The sequence below is a fragment of the Petaurus breviceps genome, unplaced genomic scaffold, assembly GCF_028583685.1.
Source record: "Petaurus breviceps papuanus isolate PSGF00001 unplaced genomic scaffold, PetGlider_PUasm1.0 350822, whole genome shotgun sequence".
NCBI lineage: Eukaryota > Metazoa > Chordata > Mammalia > Diprotodontia > Petauridae > Petaurus > Petaurus breviceps.
Genome location: NW_027186238.1, coordinates 1 through 11,694, shown reverse-complemented (window position 1 = coordinate 11,694; position 11,694 = coordinate 1). Strand labels below are relative to the sequence as shown.

At 46.2% G+C, this 11,694-nt stretch overlaps 1 protein-coding gene across 1 annotated transcript; it reads right to left on the bottom strand.

Moving 5' to 3' along the window:
* Positions 1–1,180: 1,180 nt before the first annotated feature.
* LOC138168097 (KRAB domain-containing protein 4-like) lies at positions 1,181–9,967 on the bottom strand. The gene is made up of 4 exons (XM_069097129.1): positions 9,619–9,967; positions 8,241–8,396; positions 2,778–2,904; positions 1,181–1,457 (listed from the first exon to the last, which is right to left on the bottom strand). Exons 2-4 carry the CDS (start codon positions 8,271–8,273, stop codon positions 1,354–1,356), a joined length of 264 nt encoding a protein of 87 aa, XP_068953230.1. The 5' UTR covers positions 8,274–8,396; positions 9,619–9,967; the 3' UTR covers positions 1,181–1,353.
* Between the last annotated feature and the right edge of the window lie 1,727 nt (positions 9,968–11,694).

Genomic DNA, 11,694 nt, shown 5'->3' with positions numbered 1-11,694 from the left:
ACTAAATCTCCGTTCTCCAAAGTTACCCATGCCCTCCTGATTGTTAAATCAAAATTCTCATCCTTCTTGACCTTTCCACAGCTTTTGACTCTCACTCATCCCCTTTCCCTTGATACTCTCTAGGTCTTGGTGACACTCCTCTCTTTGGGTTGTCCTCCTACCATGTCCCAAACTAAACTCAGTATCTTTCCCCCAACCTTCCCATCTTCCTAATTTCCTAATACTAACCAAGTCACCCCCCCCCATTGTCTGTTTTGATTAAAGAGGCGTCATCCACTCATCATCATCTCTCACACACTCACAACACCTGTACTCCCCATATTCAGTCTTCTGGAAAGTCCTATTGATTCTACTTTTGTAACATCTCTCATACACCCCTATCTCCAAACACAGCCAATTTCAGACCCCAATTACCTCTCACATTATACTGCACAAGCCCACTGTTTGGTCTCACTGCCTTGAGTCTCTCCCTAGATCAGTCAGTGCTCTACCCAGCTGTCAAATTCAGCTTCTGAGAGCTCACATCTGAACTTAGTTATCTCATGGAATCTCACTGCCTCCTCAATAACCCCCAGTGGCTCCCTGGCACCAGGAGCAAATATAAAATCCTGTTCTGGGCTCTCAGAGACCTTCATCATCTGCCCCTCCTCCCTGTCCAGTCTCCTTTCCTTTTACTCTCCCTCCACATTTGCTATAATCCAGTAGCAAAGGCCTCCTTTCTATTCTTTGAACAGGAGAAAGCAGCTCCCATCTCCATGGGCTTTCCCTGGCTGCCCCTCATGCCCAGAATGCTCCCCTTGGCTGCTCTGAAGCCCCAGCTCAAGCCCACCCTCCACAATGAGGTTTTTCCAACCCTCCTTAATCGAAGGGCCTGCCACCCTTGACTAGCTCCAGTTTATCCTGTCCAGAGCACGTTTAGCATCATTCTGTCCGTGTTGCCTTCCCCACTAGTCTGTGAGCTCTGTGAGAGCAGAGGATGTCCCTTGCCATTCTCTGAATCCCCAGCACTTAGCACAAGGTCTGGCATATATTAGGCACTTAAATGCTTGCAGACTAGCAGGCAGACTTGAAGAAGGCCCAGGAAAGAGCCTGCATCAGACAGCCCCTGGCCCTTTCTAGATACCTTCAAGAGAGCTCCATGACCTGAAGTTCCAAACAATGGCTCTTATAGGATCATAGTTTTATCAGTGTAAGGGAAGTGAAAGCCCATGTTGTCCAACCCCTTGGGGAACCTGAGGTTCAGAGGTTTGGTGATGGCCCAGGATCCCACTGCCCCCAAGTCTAGCAGTCCCTTCACTTCACCCTTCATGGAGATACCTCTGTGATATCAGTCCTCATGCAGCTGCTTTCCCCTCACTCACCTGGACAAAAGATGGTTGGGTCCTCTCCCTCCAGCTTCCACTGTGCTTCCCTTTGCTTACAATGGGAGGGCAAACCTTCTCTGGGAACAGGCAGCCCTGGGCATGGGAATAAAGAAAAGATGATGAAGATACACGTGTATTCAGTTCTCTTTAGGGAAAGGAGGCATTCAGGAGGGGTCACAGGGTGGTTCCCAGGAATCCTCAAGGATGGTTTCCATGGGACTTGTTGGGTGCTCTGGTGGGGGATGGGAAGGAGATCATCTGGGAGCCAATTGGAATCAGAAAATTCTGTTTTCTTGACTTAATTCACAGAAGGATGAGCTGATTCCATAGATTATATTATCCAGACATTAAGAGGTATCTGATAGTGCAGTGGAGAGAGCCTTGGACCTGGATTCAGGAAGGCTGAGTTCAAAGTCAGTCTCAGACACTGACCAGCTAAATACCCCAGGCAAGTCACATAACCTCTGTCTGCCTCAGTTTCCTCAACTGTAAAATGGGGATAATAATACCATCTACTTCACAGGCTTGTTCTGAGGACCAAATTAGCTAATATTTGTAAAGAAAGCTTTCATCACAGTGCCTGGCACATAGTAGGTATGCATAAAAACTTATTCCCTTCCTTTCCCACCATTTGCAACTGGAGTCTTGGAGAAGTATAAAGGAATTACAATGACATGCTTGCTATACTAGGCTTCTGAGAGTAAGACTAGGAGCTGTGAGCTAGAATTTTAGGTATGTTAATGAGAACATCCCAAAGGCTAGACCCAACCAAAGGACAGGAGGCTGTTTGGGGATGTAGGTTTGGTGATGTAGGGGACCTTCACTGCCCATCTCCAAGGAAAAAAACTGCATGAATGGTTTTCAAAAAAGTGAAAGGCAAAATTCATATTCAGGGAGAGGTTAGGCTAGAGCAGGAGTGGGGAACCAGCAGCCCCAAGACCACATGTGGCCCGCTAGGTCCTCAAGCGCAGCACTTTGACTAAATCCAAACTTCACAGAATAAATCCCCATGATAAAAGCATCTGTTCTATGAACCTTGGACTCAGTCAAAAGGTGACACCCAAGGACCTAGAAGGTCACATATGGCCATAAGGATACAGGTTCCCCACCTTTGGACTAGACGTAACCTCTGAGATTCTTCATTGGTTTGATTTTTTTACCTCAGGCTCCCTAGAACTAGTAAGAGGTAGCTTCAGGAACAACAAAGGACACCCAACTCCCTATCACACACTACAAAGACTTTTTCAGGATAACTAGGCAGCACTCAGAAGGACTCTGTCTCTTCTACACAAGAGATCATCACTTTGGCTTTTCTAATTATTGATAAATGCTAGAAACCCTGCACACTAGGGAGCAAATGAAGACAGTCCCTTTGACAGTGGATTCAGAGTTACCAGAGGAAATGGTCCTTACCCAGGGAGAGCAGGTTCTGGGCATTCTCTTCCATGACCTCATTGTACAGCTCTTTCTGAGAATGGTCCAAGAGGCCCCACTCCTCTGGGGTGAAGTCCACAACCACATCCTTGAATGTCACCAACTCCTACATCATCAACAATTATAGGACTTAGAACTGAAAGAGACTTCAGAATTCATCTAGTTTAATCCCCATCAATTTACAGGAGGAAACAGAAGCACAAAGAAGGGATTTTCCCAAAGGCCAAAGCTTTGATGAGTATTATAGTCAAAACTTAGACTCACAGCCATGAAAAGCCCAATGGAATACTGAGAACAGTTTTTTATATGCATTTGGAATAAAATCCACTGATCACCATCTGAAAGAGATCCCAGGAGGAAAATTTACAAGAACATTATAGCCAAGTTTCAAAGCTCCCAGGTCAAAGAGGAATATTGGAAGCAAGAAGAAAAATATGGAGCTATAATAAAGATTACACAAGACCTAGTTAGCTACTACACTGCTATATTCCATAGAGCAAATGACCTGGTGTTATGACCAAGGGTAACTTACACAGCCAAGTTAAGCCTAATCCTGAATAAAAAACAAAATACATTTAAACTCAAAGACGTTCAGATTTTTGTAACAAAAACCCTAGAACTTGAGGGAAAATGAGATATATGACATCCAGGAAAAATACATGGTAAACATTAAGACCAATTATAAGATACTCAACAAGGTGAAATTGTTTATTTCATACATCTGAAAAAGTTAGTAGTACTGTTATGATTGTCATTGTTATTTGAGTGATTTGACAGAAAGCCATGGGTTAAGCTGAGTATGATGGGGTGATTCTAAAAAAATAAAACTTTAAGAGAAAAAAGGAATAATTATCTTATACAAATGAGGCATAAAAGGAAAAATTGATACAGAAGAAGCTAGTTGGTGGCAGGGGAGGTAGTGTTGGGGCCTTACTCTCATTGGGAATGGGTTAAAGAAGGAAATAGATTAGATAGATTGATAGATACATAAATAGATGGATAGATAGATAGATAGATAGATAGATAGATAGATAGATAGATAGATAGATAGATAGATAGATAGATAGATAGATAGATAGATATGGGCATAAAAGTCTTCTAAATTCAGAAAGAAATAAGATGGCAAGGGCATAGAGTGGATGGGAAAGGCTAAGGGAAGGACTCTTCGAGGGGTGGGTAGGTAAAGGTATAGGAGGCAAGGTAGAAAGAAGTAAAGCAGAAGAGTGAAGGAGAGGATAAATAGGGTGAAAAGGAGAGTGAAGAAAAACAAGGAGAAAATACACAAGTGATTATAGAATAGAATGTGAATGGGATGAATTTACCCATAAAACAGAAACAGACAACAGATTAAAAATCTGAATTCAACAAAATGTTGCTTTCTTCAAAGAATAAAAATAAAGCTACACAACAAAGAAAAAATAAAGGGCAGGAATAGAATTTAGTATGTAAAAAAAGTAGGGATAGTAATCACAATCTTAGACAAAGTTAAAGTTAAATAGATTTAATCAAAATGAAAACAGAGAAATCGCACGATATTATTCAATACTGTTTTAGACAAATAAAATGACTAGACAGTATAAGATAGCTGAGTGTATACCTGCCAAAACAGACACAGGAACACTACGAACATGAACATAAAACACTCTTTATACAAATAAACTCACATCTAAATAACTGAAGTAATATTTATTGTTCATGGGTAGGAAAAACCAATAAAATTTTTTAAATGACAGTTTTAGCTAACTATTCTATTTATGTAATGTCCTCCTAACCAAATTACTAAAAAGTTATTTTAATTCATTAGGAAAAATAATAACAAAGTTCATTTGGAAGAACAAAAAGTTAGGAACTTCAAAGAAACCAGGAAAAATGTAAAAAAGATGCAGATTCAACAATATCAAACCCTAAACAGTAGTATGAGGTGAGGGCGTTGTTGAAGCATAAAAAGAATGATTTCAATTATTTCAAATTAAAGTTTTCTTGCATGAATAAAATCTATGCAGCCAAGAACAGAAGGAATGCAGAAAGTTTGGGGGGAAAACTTTCATAGATAATCTCTCAGAGAGATATGACTGGGTTAGAATATTGTGTGATGTAGGAAATGAGGAGAGCTGATTTAGAAAAACCTGGAAAGAGTTGGACCTATGAAAGAAGATTCTACCCACCTTCAGAGAAACAGATGACAAGTGAAATAAGCATAGTATAGCCTTACAGTTATATGTATGACTGGCTATGTGGACATATGTGTATGTTTATAAATATCAACTATGTGTATATGTGTATGTATATGTGTGTCTATATACGTGTGTATACACATGCAAATATATGTATTGTGTACATATGCACATACATATATACATGTAATACACATATATACATGCACATATATATTTTTCATCATTTTGATTTCTTTTAAACAATAGGTTTATGCTCTGTTTGAAACCTATATTTCCTCTTTAACATCCAATCTATTTTTTCTCTTCTGAACAGTTAAGGAATTGATCAATCTCTTCCTACTTTTTGAGATTCTCAAGAATTTCCATACCTTTTCTTTCAACTAGAGTCTCCTGAATCACTGTTCTTCATTTCATAGCATTCATTCACAGTGTGGGCTCCCACTTTTGCTGACTGAAAACTGATTCCCTAATTCATTCCCAACAGAAAATCCCAAGTTTCTTTTCCTCTCACTCTTAACATTTTTCTGTCTCCTTACCCCACAGCCATCCTTTACCAGTGTGGACTGGAGCCTTTAAGGAGAAGGCTGAGCTCATGCCTCTCATTCCCCACCTGACTGCTCTAGCTTTGGGACTTCTTTGACTGGCAGATCTGTCCTGCACCAGACAGTCTATTCCTGGGATAACCTCATACCCCTGTAATGTCTCATCAGCCATCACTGCCCTCTGCTCTCTGATTAGAGGGTGGGGCCATGAACCCCAAACCTCCATTTCAGGGGAGACCTCCTCAAACACCTCCTCATATCTCACCCGGCTGCACTACTTTGGCATTTCTCATTGACTTCTCCACCATCCCCCAGTGTCTGGCACCTTCTGCCATCCCTCTCCACTTTTCAGCCTCCTTCTGTAAGGTGCCTTCCCACATCAGAGTAGATGCTCTGTGAGGGCAGAAACTGTCTTTCATTTTTAATTTGAATTTCCAGCCCCCAGCACATGACCTGGCATACAGTAGGTACTTACTACTGACTGATCATTGACGACTCAATCCTTCTCATCCCAGAACCTGCCCCTTATTTTACTTTAAAACCTGAAGCCCCAGTGGGGCAGCTAGGTGGCACAGTGAATAGAGCACCGGACCTGGAGTCAGGAGGACCTGGGTTCGGATCCGGCCTCAGACACTTAACACAAAAACTAGCCGTGTGACCTTGGACAAGTCACTTAACCCCAATTGCCCTGCCTTCCCCCTCCAAAAAAAAGGAAAAAAATAAAATAAAATAAAAAGTGAAGCCTTTCTACCTGAGCTAGCTCTGCTCCCAGACCTCACCTATGTGATGTCCAGTAGCTAGCCTGAACTCACTGGGTCCAGAAGAGAACTTATTACCCTCCCACTTAGTGTCAAAGGCAGCACCCTGCTCCCAGCAGCCCACATATCTTTCTCAACTCCCATCTCTCTCCCTCTTGTCTAATCTGATTCCAAGGCCTGTGCATTGTACCTTCTCCCCTCTGATTCTGTAACCACCTGGTGTGGGCTCTCATCCCCTGGCCCTTGGCTCAGCCTGCTGCTGAGTCAGCTGGCCTCAGGAGTCTCCCCACTCCAACGTCTCCTCCACTTGGGGGACAAAACAACTTTACTCAACTGCAGGTCTAATCATGTGACTCCTCTACCCTTTGAACTCTGGGGTTCCCTACCACCTCCAGGATCAAATACAAATTCCCTTCCCCTCAAAGCCCATCACCACCCAGACATCACCTGGCATTCCAGTCTTTTGCACCTGATTTCCAGCCACCTACTCACTGGCCCGAGACAATGGACTCCTTGCTACTCCAGAAGGAGACGCTTCGTCTCTACTCAGGGCATTTTCCCTGGCTGTCTCAGCACTAGAACCCTCTCTCTTCTGATCTCTGGCTTTGCAGCAAGTCCCAACAAAAATCCCACCCTCTACAAGAAGTAGACTTTGCAGCCCCTCTTAACTGTCATGCCTGCCTCCTTTTAATTATCTTCTATTTGTCTGCCTGGAGCTTGTTGAGGACACTGATGACAGGTTCAGATCAGTGGGTCCCAGTGGGGTCTATCAAGTTAGCCCAGCTTCGGGGCAGATGTGGAGCTCCTTGGGACAGGGTACCTGTCGGGCTCCATCCTGAGCTGCCTTATTCAGGCTGTTTCTACAAAGGACCCTGAAAATTCTTACAACACAATCAGGAGACAACATTTATAAGGCTGGTGCCATGTAGCAGACACAATACGACCCGCCCCAACCCCTTTCCAGTCTTCTTACACCTTCCTCCCCTCCACCTCCTCTCTGACACAGGGACACTAGCCTCCTGGCTGATCCTCAACCAAGGCCCTCTGTCCCAACTCTGCTTTCCCAATGACTGTCTGTCATGCTTGGAATGTCTTCCCTCCTCACCTGGGTCTCCTGACTTCCAGTCTCTGCTGAAATCCACTCACTGAAAACAAAGTTTCCCTGGTCCCTGAAACTATTGGAACTGTCCCTCTCAAAGCACCTCCTGTCTATACTGCAGAGAGCTTGTCTGGACATGGCTGCTGACATGATGTCTCCCCCATTAGACTGGAAACTCCTTGAGGGCAGGGACTGGTTTTTCCTTCCTTTGTATCCAAGGAAGTTCTGAACAGTGTCTGGCACAGAGGAAGGCCTTTGTAAATGTTTGCTGACTTGACCTAAGAAATGGTAAAGGGAAGGGATTCAGAGGGACCTGGGAAGACTTGTGTGAGCTCAGGCAGAGTCAGTGAGCAGAACCAGGACAATTTCTGCTCTGAGGACAGCACAGGAAAGGACAGGAGCTGGGGAAGCCTTCAGGCCTCTGCTCCAGGCCAGCCCAGACAAGACTCAGGGTGAAGGGCTTTCCCTTGACCTTCAGTCACTACAGGGGAGAGCTTGGCCCCAAGAACCCGGATGGGGGGGAGATGATATGGGAAGGGAGGTGGGCTAGGCAGGCATAAACGATGCCTACAGACAGGGCCTAGTGAGTGATGGCCTTTGTCAGTCACATGTAATGAGGGGGAAGCTAAGAACAAACAGAGAGGGCAGCAGCTGGGCCAAGAGTGCTCAGGATGCCCAAGGGCCATGGATCAGTCCCAAAGGCAGAAGAGGCAGGGTAGTGATGTTACTACTCTATTCAATTCCAGGCCTACGTGTATAAAGAAACAACTTAGAGGGAAGAAGGACTGCCAGGCCCTCAGACAATCCTGTCTGTGCAAATTTGTTTCTTGGCTGATGTGGGTCATGTCTGCACAGGCTGCACTCACCTGGGCTGGGGGGCTGTGGCTCCCTGGGCCCATTCCCTCCGGCTCCAGGCTCCCTGCCTGGGCCAGGCCTTGCTCCTCTGCAGGCTGAGCTGGGGAGGGAGAAGGAGCCCAGGGGTGGGGACGTCTTTCTCTTCTCTTCCTGGGCAGGAGGGTGACCTACAGGGATTTACAGAGAGTGAGGTCCCACAGCAGTTAACCATGACCCTGGCCCTGCCCTGAGGGCAGAGACTCCCCCAGGGAGGTACCTGGTAGGTCAGGCTGGCAAATGAAGATGCTCTGAAGAGGAAGACTCCTTCCCTCTCTCTTAGTCCTTCTCTCCTGCCCACCTTTCTACAGGGACCCAGGAGGCAGAGGGGACTTGGAGATCCCAGGTGAGGTGACATAAATCAGAGCCTCAGTGACCCCTGAGTCAGATCTCTCCCTCCAGCTGGTACACTCCCCTCTACACAGCCCCTCACCCAAGTTACTCTCTCTTTCCGTCTCACACACACACACACACACACACACACACACAATGCAGACAACAGACTCACTGCTTCATCCTGGGAGGAAGGGTAGCTAAAAAGGATGAAGATAGGGAGGGCTATGAGATGATGCTGCCAGGAACAAACAGGGAGGCCTGAGGTGGGAGAAAGAATCTTGTCCTGTGTCCAGGGGAACAGAAGGGGGCTTGAGGGCTCTGAGAAAAGTGGGGGCAGGAAAGCAGGAGGACGGGGGAAGGAAGAGTCTGGGGGGCAGGACAGGGTAATAAAGCTGGGGGAGGGGACAGAAGTGTTCTAAGTGTTCCAGGAAGGCAGCTGAGCCTGGGAAGGCAGGACGACTGTGTCCTGGGGTCTAACTAGGAGCTGGGAAGGACTCCTGGGAAGCCCTTTTGGAGCTTAAGTTTAGAAGCTGCTTATCTGGGTCCCTTGGATCTGACAGGGAGCCAGCAGGACACCCACGTGTCCAGTTAAGGGAGGCCGGGAAGGAACTTTGGTGGCTGGGTCCTATGTCCATTCAGGGGCAAGGAGGCAGGATTCCTGGGTGTTGAAAAGGAGCCAGGGCTGTTGGCAGGACAAGCCAATTTCTGAACAGCAGCTGGGGGCAGGGAGACAGGACACACGGGTCCTGATGGGGAGGCTGAAGGCAATACTTCTGGGTCCCTTTGGGGGAGGTCTGCCAGTTGGGTATCCGTGAGCCAGTGGTAAAGCTGGGGATGGAGCTCATTTGGGATGTGATGGGGAGCCTTGACAGGGAGCCAGCCTTCGGGGGGAGGGGGAAGCGGGTTCCTGGTGGTCCTGGAGGGCACTCAGCATGAGATCAGACGGGGAGGCTGAGATACAAAGGAAAACTCAGGCAGCAGAGGCCGAACACCTTCCGCCCCTTAGCTCAGACCTACCGAGTCCCTGCCTGCAGAGCTGGCTTCCGGAAGGCAGCGAAAGCAGAATGATTTCAGCAGCCGGAAAAGAAGGCAGAGTGATCCCAGCTGCAAGGGAAAGCAGAGTCATCCCAGCTCCACAGAAAGAGGGCAGCCTGATCAGCTCCAAGGGCTCATGCTTCTGGGCGGGTCCTGCCTGTCCCCAGTCCCACCCTGCCAGGTCCAGCTGAGAACCCAGGATCTTCCCTTTCCTCCTCTGGTTCCTAGAGCCAGCCGCTCAGACCCTGCCTGCCTCTCTTCCCCAGTCCCTGCCCTCCATCACGTGCCATGCCTTGGCCACTGCAGTCATTGTTTTCTACTCTGGACTCCTCCCAAGTCTCCAAACTGCAGCCCAGGGTTTGAATTCCTTGGTGCCACCACCCGCCTGGCTGGTCGTCCTTTGAAAGTTCCTCCTCCCACAATCTCTACCAGCTCCCCCCTCTCCCCTCCTTACCACTACTTTGGGACTCAGACCCACCTCCTTCTGAGCAGCATCTCGGGCCCTCTCCCCACTCTGCCCCTGCCACACTCTTCTTTCAAATTAGGGCATCTGGGCCCTACAGGTCTTTGTCCCTTCTCTCTTCTCTCTCTGGGATATAGACCTAGCAGTGGCATTTCTGGGTTAAAGAGTAAGCAGCGATAGCCCTTTGGGCAGAGTGCGAAACTGTCCCCAGAAGAGCTGGGGACACAGTGCATAATCCATGACTCCACCGACAGCACAATCAGTGTCCTATTTTCCCACATTCCCTCATCATTTTCATTCTTCTTTTCTTCCATGTTAGCTAATGTGAGAGGTGGTATCTCAAGGCTGTTTTCATTTGCAATTCTCTAATTATTAGTGAATTGAAGCATTTTTTCAAAGGAGTTTCTTTGGAAACTACAAGTATATTAAAAAAAAAAAAACATGCTTCACCTCTGTAATCACTTATCCAAGTCACTAATAATGAAGATTCTCAGACTGGTAAAGACGAGCAGAAAATGAAAATGAGAAATGTTGGCAGGCCTGAGGAGCATCAGACACACTGCACTTTGTGGAGCCCTGAACTGGCCCGGTCTTTTCTGTAAAACAATGTGGAGCCACACATAAAAAGTGCCTAAACTGCTCATATCTTTGGCCCAGGAATAGCTGTCTGAGGCCCATGCCCCAGCTAGATCAAAGAAGCAGGAAAAGAGCCCAAGTGCTCACACATAATGTAGCGGCTTTTTGTTCCAGCAAAGAATTGGACAAAGGAGGTGTGCGGTAATATCCCTAATGGCTGGGAAAATGATGAGATATTAATGGAATGGAATATAACAGAAAATTCCTTTTGGGGACAAGCCATAGATGGACTCAGTGTGGGAAGGCCTTCAGGCAGAGATCACCTCTTTTTTCTATCTGAGGATTTACTTTCATGAATAGACTTCATGGGGAAATGCCTTTCCCTAGAAGGAGGTGACTGGACATGAGAATACTCACATAGGAAAGAAGCCTTATATAAGCAATGTCTATGGCAAGGCCTTCCCCTAGAGCTCCTCCCTGCCCGTTCATAGAGGAAGCTGCTGGGGCTAACACAGATGCGTCTCTGGGATGAGGGCAAGCTTATTGCTGTAGCTTGGACTACATTAAATATTTGTAATTGCATAGTGTGCATAAAATAATGAGTATTTCTTTGAAATACGAATGTTTATCATGACTCCTCAATAACATTCAATAGCATCCCTTTACTGTCCCCACCTTAGCCATTCCTCAAATGATCGGTGCTTGCCCTTTCCAGTTCTTTCCTGGTGCAAAAAGTCCTAGTATAGTTTGGAATCATGTTGAACATTTATTCTGGGAATGATTTCTTCAGGCATCAAGGTGCTCAGTGGATAGACTTGTGTGTCAGGGGCCAGAAGACCTGAGGTTAAAGTCTGACGCTGCCTAGGTGTGTGACCCTTGGCAAGTCAGTGAAAATATTCGTGCTTGAGTCTCCCCATCTGGCTGCTGCTGTGCTGGTGGTTCTGTCATTCAATCGTATTGGATAAGGAAACAGGACAGGGAAAAAAAAACCTTGGGTCTCCAGTTTTAATAATTGGCTA

Excerpts from the sequence above, each read along its gene's own strand:
- LOC138168097 (XM_069097129.1), bottom strand. The coding sequence starts at position 8,273 with ATGGGCCCAGGGAGCCACAGCCCCCCAGCCCAG. Across the intron at positions 2,905-8,240 it reads GCCACAGCCCCCCAGCCCAG|GAGTTGGTGACATTCAAGGA; the intron begins GTGAGTGCAGCC and ends TTGATGATGTAG. Across the intron at positions 1,458-2,777 it reads CCAGAACCTGCTCTCCCTGG|GGCTGCCTGTTCCCAGAGAA; the intron begins GTAAGGACCATT and ends TCCCATGCCCAG.